This window comes from Microcaecilia unicolor, chromosome 4 (genome assembly GCF_901765095.1).
Source record: "Microcaecilia unicolor chromosome 4, aMicUni1.1, whole genome shotgun sequence".
Classification (NCBI taxonomy): domain Eukaryota; kingdom Metazoa; phylum Chordata; class Amphibia; order Gymnophiona; family Siphonopidae; genus Microcaecilia; species Microcaecilia unicolor.
Window position 1 is genome coordinate 271,651,247 of NC_044034.1, and position 27,834 is coordinate 271,679,080.

General features: G+C 41.7%; 1 protein-coding gene across 1 annotated transcript in view; it reads left to right on the top strand.

Annotated features, from left to right (window-relative positions):
- Positions 1-27,834, top strand: part of COL4A1 (collagen type IV alpha 1 chain) — a 363,110-nt gene that overhangs the window by 97,872 nt on the left and 237,404 nt on the right. Inside the window, exon 2 of the mRNA XM_030201564.1 lies at positions 21,504-21,557. Coding sequence (XP_030057424.1) covers positions 21,504-21,557 — 54 coding nt within the window. The remainder of the gene's footprint in view (positions 1-21,503; positions 21,558-27,834) is intronic.

Here is a 27,834-nt window from a genome sequence, read left to right on the forward strand (position 1 = left end):
GTACCGGCATTGAGTATTAGTTTTTTCGCTTCAGTATTGAATGGGGATTGGCTCCTTTATTGACTGGGTGGATGAAGAAGGCTTATTTAATTTATCTTTTTAAGGAGCCTTTTTTCAAAGCCATGTTAAGGCTACCGCTCGTGTGGCATGCGTCAAATCGATACTGTCGCCCAGTTAGCATGCCCCACCCGGTGGTAATTTCAAAGTTGGCGTATGTTGTTTCCCGAGGTAGAAAAAAAATATATTTTTTTAAATAACTTTTTATTGTTAACCAATCAAGATACTTTGAAATCTAAACAGTATCATATAGCTGTTACATAAGTAATCCCCCCATTCCCCAACCGTGTATGTTCCCTCCCCCTCTCCCCTAGACCAGTGGTGATTGATCTTGTTCTTGAAATTGTTCATATAGCGTCCATATTTTCGTGAAGGTCAACATAGTCCCTCTCCGTAGTGCTGTTAGTTTTGACATTTGGTAAAGGTAGAAAATATTTTTCTATTTTCTACAGTGGGGGACATTCCCAGTGGTAATTGGCAACACAGCCACATTGGCGCATGCTGCATGATTATCGCACGTGCAGCATGTTAGCCTTTACCACTAGGTCAATGGGTGGTGGTAAGGGCTCAGACCGTAAATAGCCACACGCTACTTTTAATTTTAATGCATGGCCATTTACTGTCCCCGTTAAGAAAAGCCTTTTTTCCCAGCCACGGTAAAAAATGGTCCAACACGTGCCAAAAACATGCACCCACACTACCACAGGCCACTTTTTCCACAGCTTAGTAAAAGGACACCTAAGTTAGAGCAGCTATTTAATTCAAATATCTTTATCCCTCAGATTCTATATATGGCACCCAAAATTGGGTGCTGAGTCAAGATGTGAGCCCAAGTAAATTGGTTCACAGTTCAGTTAGTGTCGATAATTAGGTGCTAATTGGCACAAATCGGCACTAATTTGGAATTGTGCTCACATCTTGCTACGCGTTATTCTATAACAATGTGCACCCAAATACTACAAAAGGGGCGTGCCCATGAGAGGAGCATGGGCAAGTCAAGGGTGCTCCTAAAATTTGCATGCAGTGTTATAGAGGGATGCATGCCTAAATTGGGCGCCAAGAATTACACCTGGTTTCTTCAGGTATAAGTCAAAATCTGCACTCGATGCTATTCTATATTGGACGCTCATCTTTGAGTGCCCATTATAGAATAGCGTTGATCACCGATTTTTTTCAGTGCTGATTTTTGAGCACAATTTACTGAATCTAGCCCTAGGGAGGTAATTCTATAAGGAGTTGCCTAATTGTAGATGTCATGTAAACAGCACTATTCTAGTCATTTACATGTGTAAGAAGCTATTTAGGTATGTAATGTAACTGACCTCTTATAAAATAATGACCATCACTGTTCCCTCTAAGCTGAGCAGGAGTCCTCCACATACTGCCCTGCCAGTAGAGGGAGCTGCTTCACTATCATATTTTCAATACTGAGGGACAGACAAGCTCTGCCAGACTTCAGGGAACCTATCTCTAGAGACTGAAAATACAATATTGAAGCAGCATCACCCCCACCCCCCCTCCCACTGACAGCAATACAGTTGCAGAACTCCTACTTAGAATGGAAGGAACAGTGATGACCATGCTTTGATGGTGCGTACTTTGCCAGTGGACAGGTAGCACATGTACATACATAAATTATAGAATACTATAATTTACGTGCATTCTAGCACACAACTAGGAGTGCCGACAATTAGGTGCCTATTTTTCTTATGTAGAATAGACTTGAAATAGGCAACATAACCAGTGCCTTTAGTAGGCATCCTATTATAGAATTACCCTTCGTTTGCCTATCTTTTAGCCCTACCCCTTAAACACTTCCAAGCCCTTCCATTTTGTTTCTTTCTAAATAAGGAAAATGATTTTTGCATGGCCTGGTAACGTAGACCGAAGTTATGGTAATTCACTGACCCAGTAGCTTGGGTTTTGCTGAACTGATGAAAAGAAAAAAAGAGAGAGAAAAAAAAGCTTTAAAATATAACATATGTGAGCTGCAAAACATAATGCCTTTTGTAATTCTTACAGTAACAAAGTTTTCTTTTAAATAGCTGTACGGAGTATGTGGAATGTCCATATTTAATGCAAATCAAATTACCATTCATTAGGAATCCCATGTATTACTGCAATATATTTCTCCCTCCTCCCACTCGATCTTTCTCATGATATTTTTTTGTAACCAGTTCATTAGCCTGTTTTTAGTTCATGCCCTTGTTCTCTCTCACAGGGAATATCAGCTGTGGCAATAAAAATGTTACTTGACTTTTATGTTCTGGAATCAGAATCGTGGGTGGGGAAAGGTCTCAAGAGGTTACCTAGCCCCATGCCCTGCATCCAGGCTGGGTCATGTGTATCTTGACAGATGTTTGTCTGGTCTGCTTTTAAAGAATAGCTTTCAAAGCCATTCCTGTGGGTAAAACAGTGTTTTATCTGCAGAAAGGGGCTACTTAAAAATTACTAAGCCAGAGATGTGGAGGAGAAAAAAAAATCACTTATGAAGGTAGGAGGCGGGGGGGGGGGGGGATTTTGGGAGTCTTCTGGAGATGGGAGAGTGGGAAGGGCTGTCAGCCGGAGGGAAAGAGATGGCTATGGTCTGTCTCGAGTTGAATTTTCATTGGAATGGAAAAATGAATGGCATGGGCCAGTATATTGGCAAGTTAATATTTAATTGAATGGTAGGAGGGAGGGTTGGGGGTGCTGTCTGACCCAGTGACTGCATTTTGCATTGCCTGGAGGGACAGAGAGATTTGTTGTGCTCTGGCTAGCTAAACTGCAGCACCTTGTTCTTTCCCTGCCTGACCTGACCCCACCCTGCCCCCTTCCCCTTTCATTTCTGGGATCTTAAATTTAGGTAGCTAGTGAAAATAAGCCTGGTAAAGTTAGGCATTCAAACCCAGTAAATATTTAAAAGGCCTAATTTAGGCATCCAGAGGAGTTATGTAGATAAAGCTCTATCTCTCCCCACCCCTCAACTAACTGGATAAATTTTGTCTATGAACCAGAAACATGAACTAAAGACAGGAAAAACTGCTGTTTCGTGACGAAAACATTGTTGTAGTTTAAACGAACACCCTGTTAAGATTTGGCACTCTTCTACAATTCATTTAGGGGCCCTTTTACTAAGCTGTGTAAGCGCCAACTCGTGCCAAAATGAGTTACCTCACGGCTACCGCGTGGCTCTTGTGGTAATTTCATTTTTGACACGCAGCCGATATGCACAGCCAAAAAATAATTTTTATTTTCTGCCGCGTGGATTGGACGTATGCCAAGTGTCATTGGGCGCATGTAGGTCATTACTGCTCGGTTACCAAGTGAGACTTTACTGCCAGGTCAATGGCTGGCGGTAAGGTCTCAGACCCAAAATGGATGCGCGACAATTATCATTTTGCCGCACATCCATTTTCGGCAAAAATTTTTAAAAAGGCTTTTTTACAGGTGCGCTGAAAAATGATTCTGCGTGCGCACAATACCCGCACCTTTCGGCAAACCTTAGTAAAAGGACCCCTTAGGATGTAATGAATTTAGGTTTATTTTGAATCTGTTCTTGAGGAGACTGTGAGGTTTCAAAGCATTTATTGAAAAGTAAGACATCGCTCATTTTCAATGCACATAGACTTACAAAGTTACATATGTTTCTATGTAACTTTATAAATCTATGTGCTTTGAAAATGAGCACCTAGTGTCAGCATCCCCTAGTGCTTACCTGTTGTACAGTCTCACTAGCTGCCATCTAAATACTATGCTGTTGATTTTCATAATTATCTTCTCACTGTCTGAGCCTCTGTATAAAACAATGCCTGGCCCTCATCCGTCTTTATGTCATTCGTTACTTGTTCTTCTGCTCTCTTCTCTGGTGGTCTGGCGTGCTTTATTTTTGCCAAACTACATATTAAAATTTTCTCCTCTGCTACATTACTCTTTTGTGCATTCAATGTCAGATTTAAATTAACAGAATAAAACCTCCTAAAGTGGAAAAGATCACAAAATCTAAACCCAAACAGTCTATGAGAATGGATAGAAAGGAAGGATCCTCAGACTTGGGAGGAAGGTCTTGGAAGCTAAATTTAGGCTTTTAGTTCGGAATCGGGCAGAGAAATGATAAGTAGTAGTAGTAGCTCCAGAATCTCAATTATGGAGGAAATGATGGTGCAGGCTTGCAGGGAGGAGGGATTTAAGTTTGTTAGGCACTGGGCAACATTTTAGGGAAGGGAGGACTTATTCCAGAAAGATGGTCTCCACCTTAACCAGGGTGGAATCAGGTTGCCGGCATCAACCTTGCCAAAGGAGACTGAGCAGCTTTTAAACTAGAACCTGGGAGAAAGCCAACAGTCGTTCAAAAGTACAAGGCTCAGAGTGAGGTATCTTTATTTATTTATTAGGATTTATTTACCGACATTTTGAAGGAATTCACTCAAGGTGGTGTTGAAGGCTATTATCAAAACAGTGAAGTTAGGGCATCCCGTTAGAGAGATTGCTATAAAGGCGAAAGTAGACCAGGTGCTTTTGAATAAAGAGCAGATAGACTCGAAAGATTGCAAACGATCACTGGCAACTGCTGAGGAAGTTGTTAATAGAAACAAACAAAACAACAAACAAAAAAAAATCATTTGTTCAAGTGTCTGTATACAAATGCTAGAAGCCTAAATAACAAGATAGGTGAGTTAAAACATATAGTATTACTTGAAAACGTAGATATAAGAGGCATCTCTGAGATCTGGTGAAAGGAAGATAATCAATGGGACACGCCATACTAGGGAATAAATTGTTTCACAGTGATTGAGTGGATCAAATTGGTGGTAGTTGGGGGGGCTAAGGTATGGACTAGATTCAGTAAATGGTGCCCAAATTTGGGCACCTAAAAAAAATCCACACGGAACACTATTCTATAAAAGATACTCTGAGTTGCGCTTAGTGCTGGGATCAACACCCAACTTTGGTCATGAGGATTTACTTCTCTGCTCCATTCCAGCAGCAAGGCTTTCTCCTGATACTAATCCTGCTGCTGATGCACGAACCATCTGGGGGATTGTCTGCTGGTTTTCGGCAGAGGGTTCACAACACCACCTATTTTCTAAGCGGTAAGTGCTTACATGCTAACCACGAGCAAATCGGTTAGTGTGCGGCGATGTAGCTGCTCTAAACGATTAGCACTGGCACACCTACTCTCTGCCCCCAAACATGTGCAGATGCCAAAACTACTGTAGGACGCCTGAGCGTGCCCCACAGTAGTGGTTTTTAACCTGTGGTAAGCTCGCGTTAGTGCTTACCACAACTTAGTAAATGGGCCCCTAAATGAATTTCTTGGTTTGGTCTTAAAAGATGAAGATATGAGGGAGATACCTATGCCAGAAATGGTATTTAATGGTGATGAATCAGAACAAGATCATACCAAGTAACAACGAATGCGGACAGATCACTCCCATGGACACCTGAATGTGGAGTACTCCAAGGATCCCCCCTCTCACCATCTCTTTTCAACCTAATGATGATACCTCTAGCCAAACTCCTAGCCAATCAAAACCTCAACCCTTACATATATGCAGATGACATCACAATTTTCATCCCGTTCAAACATGATCTAAATGAAATCACCAACGAGATCAAACAAAGCCTCCAAATAATGCACACCTGGGCAGATGCATTCCAACTAAAACTTAACGCAGAAAAAACACAATGTCTTGTACTTACCTGACAATATAACACAAAAAAATTCTCCACCATAATCACACCATACTGTTCCCTTCCTGTCTCACAAAACTTGAAAATTCTTGGAGTCACCATTGATCGAAACCTCACTCTTGATGCCCACGTGAAAAACACTACGAAAAAAGATGTTCTACTCCACGTGGAAACTCAAAAGAGTAAAACATTTCTTCCCGAGATACATCTTCCGTACCTTGGTACAGTCAATGGTAATAAGTCATCTGGACTACTGCAACACACTGTACGCTGGCTGCAAAGAACAGACTATAAAAAAACTCCAGACTGCCCAGAATACGGCCGCCAGACTCATATATGGAAAAACTAAATATGAAAGTGCAAAACCCTTAAGAACGAAACTTCACTGGCTCCCACTTAAGGAACGCATTGCATTCAAGATCTGCATGATTGTACACAAAATCATTCACGCAGACGCCCCAACCTACATGCTAAACCTCGTGGACCTACCTCCCAGAAACGCCACAAGATCATCTCGCAAATTTCTCAACCTACACTTCCCCAGCTGTAAAGGACTAAAATACAAGCTGATGCACGCCACCACCTTCTCTTACATGAGCACGCAGTTATGGAATGCACTACCCACAGAACTGAAAACAATCGACAAAATAATTACCTTTCGCAAATCTCTGAAGACGTATTTCTTCAACAAAGCCTACAATGAGAACCTACAGCCCCACTAATCCACTTCACCAACCCATTCAGTTATGAAAGCCCACCTTCTATAAATACCCTACTAAATCCCTTCCTTCTCTTTCTTCCCTTAATTAATCTCTACACAATACTAACAATACTTGATACACTGGAAAAAACATGTTAATAATACTATGTAAGCCACTTTGAGCCTGCAAATAGGTGGGATAAGGTGGGATACAAATACAATAAATAAATAAAACTGAAACAAATCTATATTAACTGGAAAGATATAATAGGACAAATCAGGGTCTGCTCAAGGGATAGTGGCGATCTGAGCCAACTTGATTTGGCGGTGTTCCCTCCCCCCATCGCATTGCTTCTGGTGCCTCCTCCCTCCTCTCCCCCCCCACCCCCGGTCCAATCTCTCTTTCTCCCTCCTTTGTCTCCCTCCCCATGGGTCAGGCACTGTTCCCTCACTTTTCTTACTCCCCTGTGGTCCTGTAAAGTTTAAGTCAGTCATTGTGGGGGGTGGGGGGGGGGGCAGCATCATGACAAGCTGCCTTCAGCCAGCCCCAGTCTTCCCTCTGCTGTCACAGCAAATTGCATCAGAGGAGGCAGCTGGAGCCTGTTATGCTACTGCTGCTGCAACAGGCAACTGATGTAAACTTTACAGGACCGTGGGAGAGAGAGGTTAATTCATTCTTATAGAATTATCGGGGATTTGCACCTAAAATAGGTGCATACATTTGCACCACATTTCAGTTGGTGCACATGGCAGTGCCTAAAGTTAAGCGCGATTCGTGGGCGTAAGCGCTATTCTATAAACCGCGCCTAACTTGAAGCGCGGTTGTGGCTGTGTCACAGGTAATTACACAGAAAGGCTAACAGATTTGTTCAAAGTAGACAGCAAAGTTCCTCTGTTCTGCAGATCATAAGATAGTTGGACTATGTTCTCAATTAGTTTTGATAACCATTGTCATCTGTAGATAATTCTTACAGTGGTTCAATGAAAAGCTACACATTTGGCAACAAATCCAGTTTCCTTCAAACCCAGTATTGTTGCCAGAACTCCGTACTTCTCAAATAATTAAAGAGTTGGTAACAGTGACTTACACAATATGTTTTTTTTAAGCATTTGTGAAGAAAACTAATGGGTACTCATAGGTACATTCAGTTACCTATTCCAGTACTGCTTGGGGGAGTATCCAGCCATCAGTGAACAGGATTGTAGGCATTGACAGTCCTAAGACATGCTCAAATGCTCAGAAACTTGGAAATTCAGAAATGTGGAGCGGCATTTTAGAAAGGATATCCAATTCAAAATATGGATTTCCGAGTCAGTACGTCACAAATGGACGTCCATCTCACACGTATTTTAGAACAGGGTACAGTCTGTTATAAAATACTTGTGAGATGGACTTTCATGTGCTGGAAGTGCCCAGCATGAGCATCCATTTTACAAACTGAAACAACCAAATTATGAAGAGGGGGAAGGGGGGACAGGGGATATGGACAATTTGTGTGGTAGCAGAGGAATGTCAACATTATAAACTGGCCAAGCAGACATCTATGTGAAGGAGTAGCCTAATAGTTAGTGCAGCTAGCACTCCCTTCTTCCAGCGCCACCTCCAAAATGGCGGTTGCCCTGCCCAGTGCATCCCGGGATGCGCTGGGCTTCCCTACCATGTAAGGGAGTCTCTCCCTTATATGGCAGGGAAGCCCCGCTCAGCGCATCCCAGGATGCACTGGGCAGCGTGCCGCCATTTTGGAGGTGGCACTGGAAGGAGGAGGGAGTGCTACTCTCTCCTTTGTCATCTGAAGGTATCGGGGGGGGGGGGAGGGTTCGGGGCCGCTAGACCACCAGGTGAGGACTGGAGGTCTAGCCCTTTCTTCTGTCAGGGGTTCGGGTCTTCTGTGAGGAGGTTGGGTTGGGGGAGGCACTAGATCACCAGGACCTCTGGGAGGGTTGGGGGGGGGGGGGTCTAGAGGTCCACCCGACCTCCTGCCTGCATCTGTATATTTGACAGGCCCGAGCGTTTTTTTTTAAAAGCCCGGACCTGTGAAAGAACTTCTGCGGGTGGATTGTGCCTTGGGCACATACCCAGGCACAATCCTCCCGTAGAAGTACCCCTATGATCAGAGTTAATAGGGGCGTTATTGCCTTGCGCTGTTCCGGCGCTAATTTTAGAGTGCTGTTTTTGATCATCTGGGTGTTAAACTTACTGATCCATAGGTTAGTATGTAACTTTGTAAGTCTTTGAAAATGAGCCCCTTAGGTATCTCACATGTCTTTATAAAATACTAGGGACACAGTGCTCCAAAGCAGATGTAAATGATTGCATGTAAAATACATATGTACTTGCACATTTTACAAAAACATGCATGCTCTGCCAAACTCTAGCTGTAAACACACTTACCCATGGGTCACATAAAAGTACCACACATGTTTTTACACGTGTAATCCCAGAAGTAATTTGATAAAAGCTCTTTTATGCATGTACAAGTTCCTTTACATCCAACAAAATGACCCCCTTGAATAATTCCCTAACACCATATGCAATCAGTTTTCCTAAACTTACGGCATGTTTTAAATTATGTTTCCAGACATATGGACAATATTGAATCTAACCCCAGCAGAGCTCATAGACTGTACAAGATCTTGGCTAGTACTGGCTCACTAGCAGCCTGTGGTGAGGGTTTCTCTATCTTGTACAAATCTGATCAATTGCTTGTCTTCTGCACCCTACATGTATTATTACACAATGCAATCGTTCTGAAATACCTGTGAGAACTTACACCACTAGGGGGTGTAGTTTTCAATGTGGGCTACTGTTAAGGCATTATATTTTACCACTAACTTGTGCTATTTTAGCACAGGTCTCATTTTATGCAATGAGACCTAGTTACTAATAACTGGGGTTAACAGTAAAATATCATGTCAATGATAGCTCACATTGATAACATCCCTTTTAGTTTTGCCTTTTCTACCTGTTTGGCCCACCTTGAGATAATCAGACACAATCACCCCCAAGTCTTGCTCTTCTTTCTTACTATACCTTTCCCTTGGATTTTTGCAACCTAAGTGTATGACCCTGTAATTTTTAGCATTAAATCTGACTTGCCAACTGCTTGACCATTCTTCAAGCTTCACCAGATCTCTGTTTAGTTGAGTGACACTTCTTGCTTGTCTTAACCTAGAGAATTTGCACTGCAGCAATCACGATGGAGTACTACCACTTAACAGTGAATACCACACAGTATTTTCTATTTTATTAACCAACATTGGAGGACATGAACTCACCTGCATTCTCAGCACTGTTTTCTACCTTTAAAAGCAAAATAAAACACGTTTTTCTCTGGGGGAGTTAAAAGGAACAAGTGGATTTGAAAAGCTGATATTGATTTACATTTGAGGAATGAAAGAGATACAAATTAAAGTCTACTTTCTAAATCGTGGCATAGAATATATGACAAACAGTCATCCTTCTAATTTATACAGCTCTCTTCATCTAAACAGAAACCTAGCATAACTGTGTAAATCATTAACCATCTATCACCACCTACAGGATAGCAACTAATGCAATCTGTTGAGACCAAGCACACCACTCTGTGGTTTCTGAATAGCAGTGGGCCAAATGAAGGCCAGATTTCTGAATAAGCACACTAGGCCAGAGCAAAAAAAAAAAAAATTGGAGGTGGCACATGGTATAAAAACTTTGCTGCCTCCAGTCCCATCCCACTGTTCCCAGGGTCAAAGGTGAAAGAGCTCTGCTGATCCCCTTCCTCAGTGTGGCCCATATTCTTATATTCCAGACATTTATGCAATTATATACCACGTAAATGTTAGTGCCCCCATGAGGGCAAATCTATAACAGTGCACCTATATTAAGGGATCTAGAGGGCACTTATATGGTACTTATTCTATAAAGCAGCACTTATCAATCTTTCAGTAGCTGCGACCCCCCCCCCCCCCCCCAACGGCACAGGCCAATGACATCTTAAGGACAGAACCCGAAATGTGGGGGTTGTGTCCCCACAATTTGGGAAGCCCTACTATAAAGGAAAATAGGTGCCTATGTACCTTTATAGAATATTAGCGTAACAGGTAAATTATCTATACAGGAATCTTGTACAGAAGGTGTGGAACCAAACAAGCTTAACGGTGATTAGATGGCAACACTAGTAATTGGGAAGCAAAGACCGTGCTGGGCAGACTTCTACTGTCTGTGCCCCTGATCATGACTGGACAGATTCAGCTTCAGTAGCTGGAGAACAAGGCCAGTGCCAGGCAGACTGCTATGCCCTGAGTGGGGCTTTGATGAAAACTTCAGAAGTTGGAGAGCAAGGCCAGTGCCAGGCAGACTTCTACGGTCTGTGCCCTGAAAATGGCAAGGACAAATCAAGATCAAGTATACATATGTAGTTTCACATCATACCTTATGCTATGGTTTTATCTTGTTGGGCAGACTGGATGGACCATACAGGTCTTTATCTGCTGTCATTTACTATGTTACTTGCCTATAATTCAGGCACAAGCACTTATTCCTGCCGTAAAGCTAAATTGGTGAAACACATCTGTACATTCTAGTGTTCCATAATTTACATGCATAACTGTGCAAACCACCCGTGTTCTGTCCAGACTCTGCCCATGTGTAAGTTTACCTCTATACCGTTGCATTTAGGCACTTTTTTATACAGTACATAGGTAGAAAATTGACATTTACGCACATATGTGCTCACATTCGTCTGTAAATGCCAGTATTCTGGTCATTTACATGAATGCTTGGCGCCTAAATCTTGCTGTTACATGGTAATACTTTTAAGATGAATAGAGGAAATATTTTTTTCACTCATCAAATATTTAAGCTCTGGAACTCATTGCCAGAGGAGGTGGTAAAAACAATTAGTGTTTCTGGTTTTAAAAAAGGTTTGGACAAGTTCTTGGAGGAAGAGTCCATTTGTCTACTATTGAGATAGACATTGGGAAAGCCACTGCTTGACCCTGGGATTGATAGCAAGGGCAGACTGACCATTGGAACAATAGGGCAGTGCCCAAGGGTCCACAGCAGTAGGATCAAATCTTCTCTAACTTTCATCTTATTTAAGCACTTTTGATAGGTTAGGGACCCATGACCCTTATTGCCCAAGGGCTCAGAAAACACTCCACCCTTGATTGGTAGTATGGAATCTTGCTACTATCTGGGATTCTGCCAAGTACTTGTGACCTGAATTGGCCACTGTTGGGATCTGGAAACTGGGCTAGATGGACCCTTGGTCTAAGTGTGGCTATTCTTATGTTTTGATAAAGTGGTGTGAATCACATTCTGAGTTTTTGCTCACTCTTTGTGTGGTACGTTTGAGGTTGATTCTGAGTGAGTTTCCCCTTTTTCCACATTACTGTGGTATTCTTATGTTCACCCACTTTATAGCTTTAGATGTCCAAAGTTGTTCCTGTTAAAAAACAAATCACTTTACAACTTGTTTGTTGACCTTTCTATAAAAGATTAGAGGCATTCTTTAGGTTTTTGGCTGTAGCTAAACCAAATTATGGGTTTCACGTGGGATACTGTCAGGGGGAAGGTTTCCAGATGTACTATCTGTTGGCATTTTTGCCAACAGCATACGGACCTTTCCTTGTGTAGACTGCAGGTGTTTAGACAAATATACAAAATCAACTTTCATTCTATTCCCAATCCTCAATGAGTTTGACAGCATCGTTGTACAAATGAATGCCGTTTAGAGTAATGTCATCTGAATAAAATGCTGTTCCTTCTGATTGTTTTCTTTTGAAAGAATTTCTGCTTCACTGTTTTGGAAGAGTCTCCTTCAATGTTGTATGTTATTGTTTTTCCTTGAAATTTTTATTGCGACCAATAAGATCTCAAGTGATGTGAATAAGTACTTTCAGTATGTGAGAAGGAAACGTTTATTTACAAGATTTCTTTACAAAGCCTTTTTGTTGATTTTTGACTGATAAATAATCTAAACTTACATTGTCTGCATTCCTTTTGAGTTCATGGTTGAACAATGTTTAACAGCTGTGATTGGTTGTTGGCATTCCTTGTTGTTCTCATGTAAGATAATTGAATTAACTCTTCAGAGAGGTTTCAGCAGTGCTTGCTATTTTCTTGGTAATACCATACTGCAGCGTGAATGCTGTGGCATTCCAAGGGAAGAGCTTTGGAAGACCCTGTAAAAAGAAAAAGCCAACTTTACTCCTTTATATTCAAAAGGGCTGGAAGATATTGAGGTCTAGGAAATGAGAGTTTAACCGATCCTTGAAATTTCTAAAGCTTTCCATGATACATTATAGTTCGAATGGAAAAAGTTGATTTTAATCTTCAGGGTTCTTTTTTTTTCTTTTTTTTAAAGTTAGGTACCTAGGAGGGATTTGGGCATATCATGCTGTTCTGATGTTACAAGAACAGAAACGTATCCCTAGAGACGTAGTTACTTCCCTGTTTTAAAAACGGTTTAGTACAAGTATAGTAGTAATGTGAAAACAAAGTATGATTTCAACATTTTATACCATGACGAGAATGTGAAAGCTGTTAGAGATAAGCATTCCTAGGACAGACCACACGTCCAGATCTCCTTATTTGGTGGGATTGTGAAACGAGCACCCTGATGTTTTCTTATCCATCGGAAAGAGCTGATTGTGTTACATGAAAATATAGAAGGGGATATTAATGTATGGGACAATAATCAAAGACTTATATGTGCGGAGGGCATTTCTATAAGTGCTGTACTAGGCTGCGCAATTTGGTTTGCTATTCGCTAAAACACTTACGAATTCTATCAAATATTATAGAAAAAATTGTACAAGAATTAGAGAGAATTAAAAGCCTTTTTAATTACTCACCTACCATCACAGCATCAGACATCAGTTTCAAGTTATAACAAACTTACAAAATCTAACATCAGTACCTCTGGTAATTATAAGTAATTAGACTAATTAGATAAAGAAGAAAGAAAGGAGGAAAAAAGTTTGTTCCTCATACAAAGGTCACAGAACAGAGAGAAAGCAGAGAAAGAAAGAATAAATGAAAGAAAGATTCATAGCTATAGAGAATTAGATTCTACCAGGTTGAAGGGGGTGGGGGAAGCAGACCCCCTCGGGAAAAGCATAGGCCAATTGGCGGATCTGAAAGTCTCTCTCCAAGCCTAGTTTTTCAGAGTTCCTTTGTCTGCAGCGTGGTTTTATAGGCTGTTGTGAGCATCCACCTCTCCTCTACCCTGGACCAATCATAGGTGCTGCATATGGGCTGGAGACTTGTAATTGGGACTTTCATATGTGCTGGAAGCTTGCAATTGGTCCTTGCCATTCCTCTTCTCAGTAATTTATTTTCATAACAGGATATACCAGGTATCTGTTGCCTTAGCAACATGAGACCCCATCACAGCATGTGACCAGCCAGAAATTCCTTCATGTGGCTGATAGGAAAAAGAGAGATGGGGGATGGGAAATAATGCAGTATACCTGAAATAAAACTTTATAGGACAGAGTGTAGCTAAATGTAGGCACCAAGAGCATGTTAAAATGAGCAGAATACTGGCATATATATGCGTAAATGTCAATATTCTGGCTATGCACAATTCAGTAAAATGGTGCATAAGTACGATGATGCGTAGTTTGAAGGTGAACCTAGACATGGTCGGAAACTGGACAGAGGCTGGGCGGAGTATACAGCTATGCATGTTAATTACAGAATGCATGCACTTTTTGGCAATCTAGGCAAGGGTATTTGTACTAGCTTTAATGGTGGTGTGAATGGTCTTGCGTAAAACATAGACGTGTATTTGCCCTGCTGTGCTAATATTCTAGAAATAAAAGTAGATGCCTCCTTTCCTTTCCAAACAGGTGCCTTCTTGACAAGACCAATTCAAGGGATAGCGACGCCCTGAGCTAACTTGCTTTTGCAGCACCCCCAGTCCCACCCACCCCATCACTTCCGGCACCCCCCTCCCGTGGGCTCGGCATCTCTCCCTTCCTTGGGCCAGCATATCTCCCCCTGATCCCGTCTGTCTTTTCCCCTCCCTGTGGGTCCAGCACTGCTCCCTCACCTCTCTCATTCCCTTGCAGTCCTGTAAAGTTTACGTCAGTCACCAGAGGCAGCAGCATGATAGGCTGCTTCAGCCATCGGCAGGGAGGGAGAAGAGAGAAGGGGAGAGACTGGATCAGGGGAGGGAGGAGAAAAGGCTTAACCTGTAGACCAGAGAAGGTCAGAGGCTGGGTATTTTGGTGCCCTTAATCGGCCGGCGTCCATAGCCAGAACCTCACCTGGTCCAATGGTTAAGCCAGCCCTGCTTCTTGGGCTCTTAAATGTAGGTGCACTCCATACTGACCACTACTAAACATAGGTCCCCCTATTTTCCCCCTATGGGGACAATTCTGTAAAGTGCACCAAACGTTAGGTGCCAAAATGCTGGGCGCTAAACGCAAATTCTATAACAGGATCTGGGGCACCAAGATTCCACTATTGAATAGTAGCATAAGTTGACATTTACATGCAGCATTTAAGCATGCTCACTTACACCATGACTATGACACCATTCAATAACGTGCGTGGGAGAAGATTATGCTCCATCCATATCAACACTCCCTTGCATTTGCATTCTATACAAGTTTGCATATTAAAATTATAGAGTACCCTTAGTGCCCAACTAGCACTTACATACCATTCAGTACTCTAAAAACTGAATGTTTAAACAATGTGTACATTTAAGCACTCGTCCTATAGAATGAGGGGGTTTATTTATTTATTCATTCATTCCATTATTCAGCCCATCCTCCCGGCAGTGCCCAAAATGGGTTATAGAATTTCATTCATAATGTAATAAAACAGTACAACATATAACATAATTAAATTAAATTATACTATTGTTACAGCCTGACAGTTTCCATTTCAATTCATCAAATTGCTAGATTAAAAGTACATTTTAGCAGCCTTACGAAACCCCAAAAGATTGTTAATAGATCTCACAGAGGGAGGAATCTTGTTCCATAACCAGGTCATAAAATAAGAATAAGCTCAAGAGCAATCACTCTCTAACTGAAAGGATCTGGCAGGAGGTAAATAAAACGCCTCTCATTCTGAGAACCTATTGATCGCTTAGGAGTATAAATTGGCAGCTTATTGGAAACATATCTTGGTGCCATACCAACACTATTATTTTGAAAATACAACCTTCTAAAATTGGAAGCCAATGCAAAGAAGAAAGAATAGGTGAGATATGTTCTCTTAAATCTAAATTCTTTAAAAGGTGAAGAACTGCATTTTCAACACGCTGCAATAATCAGTGCACAAAATTACATAAGCATAAGCATATTTACAGTGGCTGAATACTGCAGCTACACACATAGGAGGAAATTCTATAAATGGTGCTCAAACTTTGGCACCAGTTTCCATGGTAGGCAAAAGTAGAGGCTGATAAAGGACAAATCACCACCGGAGATGTAAAACGGAGCACAGGACCGTTTTACGAATTTAGCTCCGACAGTTTATTGTAAGAAGCTAAGCTCGCTTGCTTTGATTGCAACAGTATTTGCGCACAGTCTACTACTTTAAACCTCAGCAGGACTGCGGTCCTGTGCTCCGTTTTACAGTTTATTGTTTGACCCCTGATGTAGACGCTTGCGTGCGTCGAAACATGGCCCGTGTCAGGTCCTCCTTTTAGCATAATAAAGACTGTTGGATTTACATCTCTGGTGGTGTTTCATCCTTTGTCAGCCTCTACTTTTGCCTACTGTGTTTTCCCGTCGTAGAGGTATTTTTCCTGTTTTGCTTTTTGGCACCAATTTCCATGCCAGCAATTACACTTGCTGAAACCTGGTGCGCTGAGGCCATATTTTATAATTTTATGTTCGACTTTTCGGAACTCCCCCATCACACTCATGACCACGCCTCCTTTTCAGTTATGTGCTAGTAGAGTTAGGCGCCATTCCTTGTAGAATCGTTCAGCCAGATGCATATGCAATTTTAATGAGTGCCAATTAACTTCAATAAATGGTTGCTAGCACCCAGTCATTGATAGGGGCTCGTTACTCAATTTGCCTAAATAGGTGGTGGTAAGGGCTCATGCGGTAATGGTCACACGCTAATTTGGAAATTAGCACGTGACCATTAATAGCAGAAATGAAGGAGTGGCCTAGTGGTTAGGGTGGTGGACTTTGGTCCTGGGGAACTGAGTTCAATTCCCACTTCAGGCACAGGCAGCTCCTTGTGACTCTGGGCAAATCACTTAACCCTCCATTGCCCCAGGTATAAATAAGTACCTGTATATAATATGTAAGCCACATTGAGCCTGCCATGAGTGGGAAAGCGCAGGGTACAAATGTAACTAAATAGAAATTTGGCCATTTTAGAGCTGTGCTAAAAAGTGGCCGGAGCACATGGGAATCCCACGCGCTAAAACTACCATCGGCCACTCTTTAGCATAGCTTAGTATAAGGGCCCTTTTATGTTTGAAGAATGGGCGCTTTTTAACCTTGCTGGTCCTTCATTGAGCTTTTTAAAAACATTTTATCTGTCTAAAATTGACAAATATGCCTGTGTATAGGAAAATTATACCTTAATTTGTTTACTGTTATAATGTTATAATGAACAAACTGCTTCTTGCTCCCAAATGCTTAGATTAACAAGAATCTCTTCCTAGTTTTATCGGCAACCGGCAGGCCAAGTTTATATAGCTTCTTTACGTGCAGAAGGATATTACACGAACAACAAACTGAAAATATCCTACATGTTTAGTCTTTAACATGCAGAGCTGGGATACGTGAAGATGATTGTTTGCTCTTGGACTGTGTGTCAATAAACACAGCTGAATGTCTTTCTAAGACTTTAAACACAATTAAAACCATACCGGCAGGAACCAATTGAGGTTTGACCTCTGGCACTCTCTTTCGTTGTACTTGTTTATAAAACCGATTTCTATGGCTACAGTACCACTATTTGCATTTTTTAAATGTAATTTACTCTTTTTTTCCTTTTCTCCCACAAATTTTGTTCCGCTCATCAGGAGTCTGGTTTGACTTCTGTCCTCAGCTGATCACTGTCTGGCCAATACTCTATGGTTCTAATCCCCCTTCCCCAAGCAGGAAGACTCAAGATTAATTTTTTTTGGACACATTGAGGAAAATCTGTAAAATACATGCTAAAAATTATCTGGGGACTTCTATAAATGGTGCCTAGGTGCTAATTCTGCGCCTTACTTTCAGTGTGGAAACACATTCTAAGGATACAAGGTGGCGAAATGGGAGTGAAACGGCAGATCGGCTTGGAAATACACGTACACACCTGGTTATAGGATAGCGCCTAAGTGTATTCGCAAGCAACTGCAAAGGGGGCATTCCCATGAGAGGGGCATGGACGGGTCAGGGGCATTCCAGAAAATTGCACACAGTATTGTAGAATACTATAGATGTGTGCCCAACTTGAACGCCAGGATTTACAGCTGGTTTCACTTGGTGTAAGTCATTGCATCCAAAGCTATTCTATAAAAAGTGCTCATCCCACGTATTTGGGTACCATTTATGGAATCCAGTCCTATGTGTTTAAATCATTAGAAACATGGCATATAAAGGTGTATGTGTGCACACCACATCAATCGTATCAGCAACTCAGAAATTACTTGATATTCCACCTCATCATGTAATACATTCTGATGAGTATAGAAGTAAGATTTTTTTATATTGCTGGCCCAGTTAACTAAAGTAAGTTGCCAATGTGAATAAGGAATATTATAGATTTCAAATAATTTAAAAAAGAGCTCAAGACACTGCGATTTATGCAGGCCTATAGTTGGGGTGATGAGCGATGATTTAGTATCTGTTTTAGGATTTTGATTTTTAAGAAAGCTTGTGATGTTTGAATGTTTAGTTTGTTTTTATATTATGTATATGATTATGTAATCCACTGAGAACTCTGGATCAAGCGGAATAGACATTTTTAAATAAATAAATAAATATGAATGTAAGTGCTAAAATTCAACAAATGCTTTTCTATAAATATGCACATATCTTACATAGCAGGTATTTTACAGGTAGCCATACACATATGTGGAATCTGGGTGGAGCACGGGCAGGACTCAGGCATGTAACCTACAGAATACAGGGGTCCTTACTGCAGCTTAAAAGAGCTTACCATGAGATGCATTAAGGTGTCCTGCGGTAATTCCCGAATCTACGTGTACTACTCGCAAACTAAAAATCATTTTTTACTTTTTGGTTGAGAGGATGTGTGTCTGGGGGCAGAGAGTGGACTTTTCTGCACTAATCAGTTAGCACATCTACATTAGCATGTACTGCTTAGCACAGGATTACCATGTGAGCTCTTACGGCCTATAAAATGGGTGGTAGTAAGTGCTCATGCGGTAATATTTTTGAATGGCCATGCACTAATGGTGACATTAGCACATGGCCATTAATACAAAAAGTACAAAAATAGAAAACCTGCCATTTTAATGCTGCATTAAAAATAACTGTAGTGTGTGGGAAAGACCCATGTAAGGGCATGCTAAGGCCACTTTTTTTTAACTTTCAATATTTTTATTGATGACTGTGCCAAATAACATATCAAACAGTATTAGATTACATAAGTTTCAGTGTTCAACAATATGCAATAATACCAATAATAGTGATAAACATCAGTCATTTAACATTCCCTCTCTCCCCCAAAACCCTCCCCTCCACTCTGTTATCCCTTCTCACTCCCTCCCAGACCCTCCCCTCCCCCAGTTGGTTAATAACAAAACTATGAGCTCGGGGTGCAAGTCAAATAGAACTCTTTTTGTCTTTTAAATTTCTGGTGAACATCTCTTAGTTCCATTAAGCTAAGGCCACTTTTTACCGCAGCTCAGTAAAAGGACCCCACAGTAACTTACATGTGTATCATTGGAACATAGGTGCCCTATGACAGGCGTAAGTATTCAAGCCTACCTTGCAAGTGCGTATTTCTACTTTTATGTTAATATTGTATAAAGGAAAGTAGGTGCCTATGTTCCTCTATAGAAAAGGCTCTTATCAGGTACTCAGTTATAGAATTACCCCCATTCCGCCTATTTTTAAAATTTAGTGTCTTTCCTCACCTCACACATCCCTCTTTCTTTGTAATCTCAGACTCAGACCCCATGTCAGATGGAACTCACAGTGATAGGCCACAGATAAACACTATGCTACCTAATGGGCTTAAATCATAATTTAGTTATATCATGTTGTTTTTAAAGGTATAAAATGATACAGAATGATTTCTGGTATTCAATCACTTAAACATCCATCTTTTTATGCAATATAAATAGAAGTTTATTTCCATTTAGTAGATTTAAATATTCTTGTTGCTACTCAGTACTGGTATCTTTTTCAGCCTGTCAAAAATGTCCATCAACTGAGAACCAGCAGAAGTTAAAAGAAAGAGCAGCTTGGGGCCTTGAGGCCTGCATGAGGGATCAGCATCTGCTGGTTCTGTCCCCTCTGATACTTAGCCACAGACTGGGGAAGACAGTGACAGTAATGGTGAAGGAAGGAGAACTAAGAGGAGAAACTGGACTGAAGGGGAAGGGAACAAAGAAAGAAGTGATGGGGGAGGGGAATGAGCTGGAGATGCTGGAAGGGGCAAGAGAAGAAACAGAAATTTAGACATTTGGGAGGGTTAAAGGTGAGTGGGAAATGTTACATAGAGGTTAGATTGTTTTAGAATAAATTTTGTGTTCATTGAGTATAGTTGATCGTTGTCTAAATTAGGTATTTACACCCTTTGAATGTAGTTTAATTGGTGTTGCTGAGATGATAACAGATGGTCTAGCCAGTTAGTTGATAGTTCAGTAAGGAATTTTAATAATATTATTTTTGTAATAAAGGTTTTGATATTTTGTATATTATCAATAGTTGGTCAATAATTTAATATACAATTAGTTAGAGTGGGGAAATGGCAAGAGAGAAAGAGATTTTTCTAGGTGGGGGAGGAAAGTGAAGAAAGAGGAGTTACAGGACAAGGTGTAAGTAAAGAAAGAGAGATGCTGGGAAGGTAGGAAGTAAAGAGAAAATGCCTGACTTGGAAGGAGGAATGGAGGAGAGATGCTGGACATGGTTGGGGGAAGTTTGATTGGAAGTGCTGGACATGAATGGGAGAGGACAAATGGGAGGTGCTGGACATGGAGATGGATGGGAAGGAAGATGAGGGAGTTGCTAGACATTGATAGGGGGAAAGAGAGGTGGAGATGTTGGATAGAGAGGAGAGAAGGTAAGAGAGAGAGAGAGATCTAGATGGACAGGAGGTAGAAGGGGATGAGAAACGAGAACTGTAGGATATGGTGGAGGAAAAGAGGGGAGATACTTGACATAGATTGGGGAAGGGAGGAGCAGAGAAATGGGAAATGCTGGGTATGGATTTTGGAAGGGGAGAGAGTGAAGATAATGGACATGAATGGGGGAAGGGGAGGGAAGATGCTGAATATGGATGGAGTAAGGGAGGAGAAGAGAGAGGAGAGATGCTGGACATGGATGGTGGGATGGAAGAAAGATGAGAGATGCTGGACACAGATGGGGCAGGGCTTCTTGGCATTTCCAGTTCAAATTGTGTACACATTTCTGATTCTAATTTATGATCACTTATTTTGTATTTGGTGGGACTCTACCATGTTCTTTGTATATGTGATCGTGGCAGGTATTCTGCTGATGTATAGTTTCTATGTAGAGAAATCTGCTTGTTTTGTTTTCCCAGTTAAAAGCTGTATTGGTGTTCTAGGAACTGGTATGATATTTGCAATGTTGCCTTTTTGCATGCTCGGCAGCTGGTTGCAGGGGGTGTGGCTACTGTGAGGGCCAGAGCTATGGATAGTTACCTTGTTTACTAATGTAATCCTTGTATGTGAGTACTGGTACCCTTTATTCTAGAAAAAATTGCATTGGGTACATCTATTCCTCTCCCTGCTGTACTACAGCTGAAGAATCTGAAGGATAACCTGAAGACCTCTTCTTGGCCCAATAAAGGTCTATATAGCCTCTGAAATATCTTGTATGATTTCCTCAAAAGGCATCTCTGTACAAAAATTGTTTATTATAACTTGGCACTAATATAGATTTTCTACTCTGTTCTGTATAGGCATGCGTGGGATGTGGAGGTAAATGTGACTGCAGTGGGGTAAAAGGAGCAAAGGTAAGTGTTTTTCAGCTTCTTTTCTACTCCTTTTTGTTCGGTGCTTGCAGAATAGCAGAATCATTGCAAATGTTTTTACCCTTGCTTTGGAAAATAGTGTGATCTATTAACAAATAAGCTACCATGTTAGCACAGAGATAAAATTGGAGCTGTGATACATGCCATCAGTGTTCCCTCTAAGCTGTGCGGGAGTCTTCCACATAGATTCCTGCCAGTATGGGTGCTGTTTCAATATCGCATTTAGGAGTCACGAAAAAGGAGGAAAACCAACATTTTCCACAAAAAGTCAAAAGACAAACACAGCAAAAGTGAAAGTCACCAAAATTTAAATGTTCAAGACTGTAAATAAACATAAACAGTCCAATTAATAATAATGTCCATCAAGTTTATTCATCCATAGTTGGTAAAACCTCAATTCAGTAACAGGAATAAGACCCAACATGGGTTGTGTTTCGGCATGGAAGCCTTCTTCAGGGGTTTTTCTCCCAGCTTACAAGCGTCACACCGAGGCAAAGGTGGGGCTAAGGGCAATTGGTCAGCAGTCATCAAGGGCCAAGGAGGTTTTTAAAAAGACCGTGGTTTGTTTAGACCACGACTTAAGCGGTTGGAAGTAACCGATGGAATCTGCTTGAAATTTGGCAATTCTTATACAGGGACATTTTGTTTCCTTTTATACCCTTAAAGAGATTGAAATTGACCCCGGAGGCAGGCGCTGTTGGGTGCCGAAACATGGCACGTGTCGGGCCCACTCCCTTAAAGATTACATCATTGTTCCAGTTTTGGCACCCTATTGTGCTTTTTTTTTGTATTGTATTGAATAAACTTAATGGACATTGTTATTAATTGGACTGTTTATGTTTATTTGCAGACTTGAACATTTACATTTTGGTGATTTCCACTTTTGTTTCGTTTGTCAATATCGCATTTTCAATAGCGAGGGACAGGAAAGTTCTATTGGACTCCAGAGGGCTTGCCTATCCCTAGCAATTCAAAACACAATATTGAAGCTCCCCCCCGCCATTGCAAGCAAGTGGTTAGAGAAGTCTTGCAAAGCTTAGGGGGTACATTGCACTCCAAATATTCACAATAGTCACCCAGAAGCTAACCAAGTAACCGCAGGGCTGCCGAGAGACTAGGCCGGGCCCGGGGCAAAGCTGCCCCGCCCCGTCGCTCCCCCTGCCGCTGCTGTCCCCTGTCATTCATCCCGCCGCTGCCGCCCCCCGTTGCTCCCCCCGCCGCTGCAGTCCCCGGTCTCACCTGCCTACCTCCAAGGCTCCAGGCCCCCTGCATTTGACGCGGCAGTCGCAGATCGCCTCTCTTCTGGCCTTCCCTCCCTGTGACCCGCCCTCATCTGATGTAACTTCCAGTTTCCGCGAGGGCGGGACATAGGGAGGGAAGGCCCGAAGGGAGGCGATCTATGATTGCCGCTTTGAATGTAGGGGGCCCGGAGCCGAGGAGCAGGCAGGTGAGACCGGGAACTGCAGCGCCGGTGGCCTGACCCCGGCGCCGGGCCCCCCTTGAACGCCCGGGCCCGGGGAATTTTGTCCCCCCTGCCCCCCCTCTCGGTGGCCCTGTGTAACGGCCGATATTCAGACCACTGTGCACTTAGCTTGGCACATAAAGTTAGGACAGCCTTTTTGCTGTCCTAACTATCAGCTTCCTTAACCAGTTAGCAAACAATTTGTAATATAACAGTCCAAATCCCATCCGTCTATGTGAAAAAATAATTAAAAATTTACAGAAGATCAAACTACTTATAGACTCATGACATAAAAAATCGGCCATTCTCAACATTTTAGATCTGCTGTTTTAGGGGTCCTTTTACTAAGGTATGCTGAAAAATGGTGTAGGTGCGTGTTTTGGCCGTGCACAGAATCATTTTTCAGTGCACCTGTAAAAATGTCTCTTTTTTTGGCCGAAAATGGGCGTGCATCAAAATAAAAATTGGCGTGCGTCCATTTTGGGTCTGAGACCTTACCACCAGCTGTTGACTTAGCGGAAAGGTCTCGTGCGTTAAAAGGGCAGTAATGGTCTATGAGCGTTCAAATGCTGATTACTGCCTGCACACCAGAAAAAAATATTTTCTGTTGCATGTAAAAAATCAAATTACCGCCTGGGCCACATGGTAGCTGGGCAGTAACTCGGAAATGATGCACGTTGGGTGCGCGTAGATGCTTACGCAGCTTAGTAAAAGGGCCCCTTAGTCTCCTTTTCCCAGAGACTATGGGGTCAATATTCAAAGTGATTTAACTGGTCAGGACAGGCTCCTGGCCGGTTAAATCGCTTTTGTAGAGCTATCCGCTGATATTCAGTGACACTTAACTGGTTAATGCTGCTGAATATCAACATTAACTGCTAAAGCCATAGCCGGCTATTTTGCGGGTAGTCCAGAGGCGACATTGACACTTACAGGCTTATTTTCGAAACAGAAGGGCGCCCATCTTCCGACACAAATTGGGAGATGGGTGTCCTTCTCTCAGGGTCGCCCAAATCGGCATAATTGAAAGCCAGTTTTGGGCATCCTCAACTGCTTTCTATTGCGGGGACGACCAAAGTTCACGGGGGCGTGTCGGCACCGTAGCGTATTATCGAACAAGATGGGCATCCATCTTTCATTCCGATAATACGGTCGGGGCCGGCCAAATCTCAACATTTAGGTCAACCTTAGAGATGGTCAACCTAAATGTTGAGATCGCTGGACTTAGAGATGGCCGACCTCGGTTTTCGCCGATAATGGAAACCGAGGCCAGCCATCTCAAAACCGGCCAAATCCAAGCCATTTGGTCATGGGAGGAGCCAGCATTTGTAGTGCACTGGTCCCCCTCACATGCCAGGACACCAACCTGGCACCCTAGGGGGCACTGCAGTGGACTTCATTAATTGCTCCCAGGTACATATCTCCCCTTGGGTGCTGAGCCCCCAAACCCCCCCAAACCCACTCCCCACAACTGTACACCACTACCATAGCCCTTATGGATGAAGGGGGGCACCTACACGTGGGTACAGTGGGTTTCGGGTGGGTTTTGGAGGGCACCCATTTATCATCACAAGTGTAACAGGTAGGGGGGGATGGGCCTGGGTCCGCCTACCTGAGGTGCACTGCACCCACTAAAACTGCTCCAGGGACCTGCATACTGCTGTCATGGAGCTGGGTATGACATTTGAGGCTGGCATAGAGGCTGGCAAAAAATATTTTTAAAGTTTTTTTTAGGGTGGGAGGGGGTTGGTGACCACTGGGGGAGTAAGGGGAGGTCATCCCCAATTTCCTCCAGTGGTCATCTGGTCAGTTTGAGCACCTTTTGAGGCTTGGTCATGAAAAAAAATGGACCAAGTAAAGTCGACCAAATGCTCGTCAGGGACGCCCTTCTTTTTTCCTTTATCGGCCGAGGACGCCCATCTCTTAATCATGTCCCAGTCCCGCCTTCATTATGGTGCCGACACACCTCTGTGAACTTTGGTCATCCGCGTGACGGGAAGCAGTTGAGGATGGCCAAAATTGGCTTTCGATTATGCCGATTTGGGCGACCCTGACAGGAACGGCGTCCATCTCCCAATTTGTGTCGGAAGATGGGCGCCCTTCTCTTTCGAAAATGCCCCTCCTAGTCGCCTCGGAGATCACTTGCAGTATATCAAGTGCTTAAAATAAATAAATAAAATAAATAAAATTAAACAAATAGTAGACCATATTTTGGTCCAGCAGTGTTTTAAGTAATCATATGTAAATAACATGTGAAAATGTCCCTGTAGCTTTTTTACATGACCAGCAGTTGCTATTTTCATCCTTTTTAAATTTGCAGAGCTTATACGGCATCCAAATGGCTCTGTGCAAAAGAAAATACATAGATTGAGTGATAGTAGCAGAATGGAGAGTTTTAGATGTGGTACTCCAAATCTTTGACCATTGTTTAACCTGGATGGCGGTGCTTACATCCATTTCCCACATTGGTTCTGTACCAGTGGGCCTATTTAATTTACCTAGTTGTAAAATGTTATACCACTTGATGCCACATCTCTACTATTGTTTATTTTTTTCCATATAGTGATGATGCTAGGTTCCAACTGTATGGGAGAACACTCTTCGTAAGTACTAGCTAGACAATGGCATAGATGCATCCACTTCTAATTAAGAGTAAGGTGTAAGTTAAACTTCTTATTTAGTTCTTCAAAGGATGCCCATTTAGAATTAACTATTGTCCAATGTCAGGCCTCCAGCACAAGGTTACACAGTCAAATCCCGCATTAGTTCTAAGGAGTGACTCGGAGAGGGAGATTGAAGCACAGTGGTTTTGAGCCATCTGTTTTCCAAGGCAGAGAAGGCAAAATCAGGGCAGATACAATATTAGCAGCGCTCCCTATTTCATCTGGCACTGCTCAGTTGTTCCTGCTACCATCACTTGGATGGTGACGTCAGTGCATCTGAACTTAATCAAAGAGACTACCTCTGAGACGTTGGTTTGATACAGCGATTTAACTCAGGATAGATACAAATATCATCATCGTTTTCTAAATCATCTGGTACTGTTCAGTTGTTCCCGCTACCATTGCGTTGGATGGTGACGTCTGTACAGCTCAACTTCATCAAAGAGAAGACCTCTGAGGCGTCGGTTTGATACAGTGATTTAAATCAGGATAGATACAATATCATCAGTGCTCCCTAAATCATCTGATACTGCTCAGCTGTTCCTGCTACCATCACTTTGGTTGGTGACATCAGTACAACTCAACTACTTCAAAGAGACAGCATTTGAGTTGCACTTGATAGTCTACTTTAACTGTACTTTAATGGTGAATTGTTTGTTTTTTTAGTAATGAATTCCTTAGTCTTGTTGAACTCTTCACTCAGCATATTCTTACTAAAATAACCAAAACGCTGTATATTTCTTTCAAGTCTTGCTTCCTTGCAAAAAAAATTTTCTTTCACTTACCATTCTCCTTTATCCCTTAATTGAATCTCTCTAGTTACAACTGCCTTCTAGAGCTGATGGGTTCGTTGAATATCCTACTGCATTGGTTATTGTATTTCCTTATCTTGTCAAAATACATTTTACTAATGCTGTTGATGTTTTTCTAAATATTCCTATAATTTATACTATCAGACCCTATCCAAACTGGGTAACTAACAGATTCTATCACAATCCATCTACATTTGAATTCATTCGAGGTATCTATCAGGGTACAAACTCTACATTCTCCATAAATCGCTTTAACAGAAAAGATTCAAAGTTGAATCATAATAAACAAAATTGAATCCAAATTCCTCTATCAAAACAGAGAACATCTCTTATCTACTGATACCTGTAGGTTACATTAATGCATGTTCTGGATAAGTGAGTCTGAACTAGGCTTAGTCCTTATTTCAGAAACATGGCTGCATTTGGTGGATGATCATAAAATCATTGATATCTGTCCGCTTGGATATTCCATTCTCCACCATCCAAGATTTAAAAAAGAGGGGGTGGTTTAGCTATCATTTATAAGTAATTTTTTGAGATAAAAATAATTTCAGAATTTCAGTCTCCTTGATTAGACATTATTCCGTAAAAGACTATTCCTCATCTAAATCCATCTGCTTACTTTTAATTTACTGTCCTCCAGGAAGTTGGAGTCAAGTAGAAGAGGAATTAAATGAGTTCGTTGCTAATGCTTATATCAATAACAATAATATTTTATTGGTTGGAGACATTAACTTACATCTAGAAGACACTAATAATTAGAACAGACAAATTTTGTTTCTTGATTTTCTTGGTATTTCGCGATTCCCACTTTTTAATGGTTTGTCCTTTCATACCAAAGGCCATCAATTAGGTATATTAGCAACTACATTTAGCGATCCCATAAACTTTCTTATATCAGAACCACAGTGGTCTCCTATTCCATGGTCAGATCATAGTGGGCTAATATTCAAACTTAATTGGAAAGAAGCTTTAAGTTGTCCCAATATAGCCAATAATACTTTTATTACCATACTTTGTACCATACCTTGTACCATACTTTGTGCTATCTCTGTGATACTTTGTACCATAGCCTGTAAGCTGCACTGAGCCTGCTATCAAGCGGGAAAGAGCGGGGTATAAATGCTATAAATAAAATAAATAAATAAATTACTAGAGGCAAAATTGATCCAGTAAACTTCTGGTCTAAAGTTCAAATGACTAACTTGCTCATCTCAGCTCCTTCCACAGACTTCATACAACAATGGAACGATACATGTAAAGAAGTACTAGATGAGTTGGTTCTACTAAAAGTAAAAACTAGACCCAATAAGAAATTATGCCCC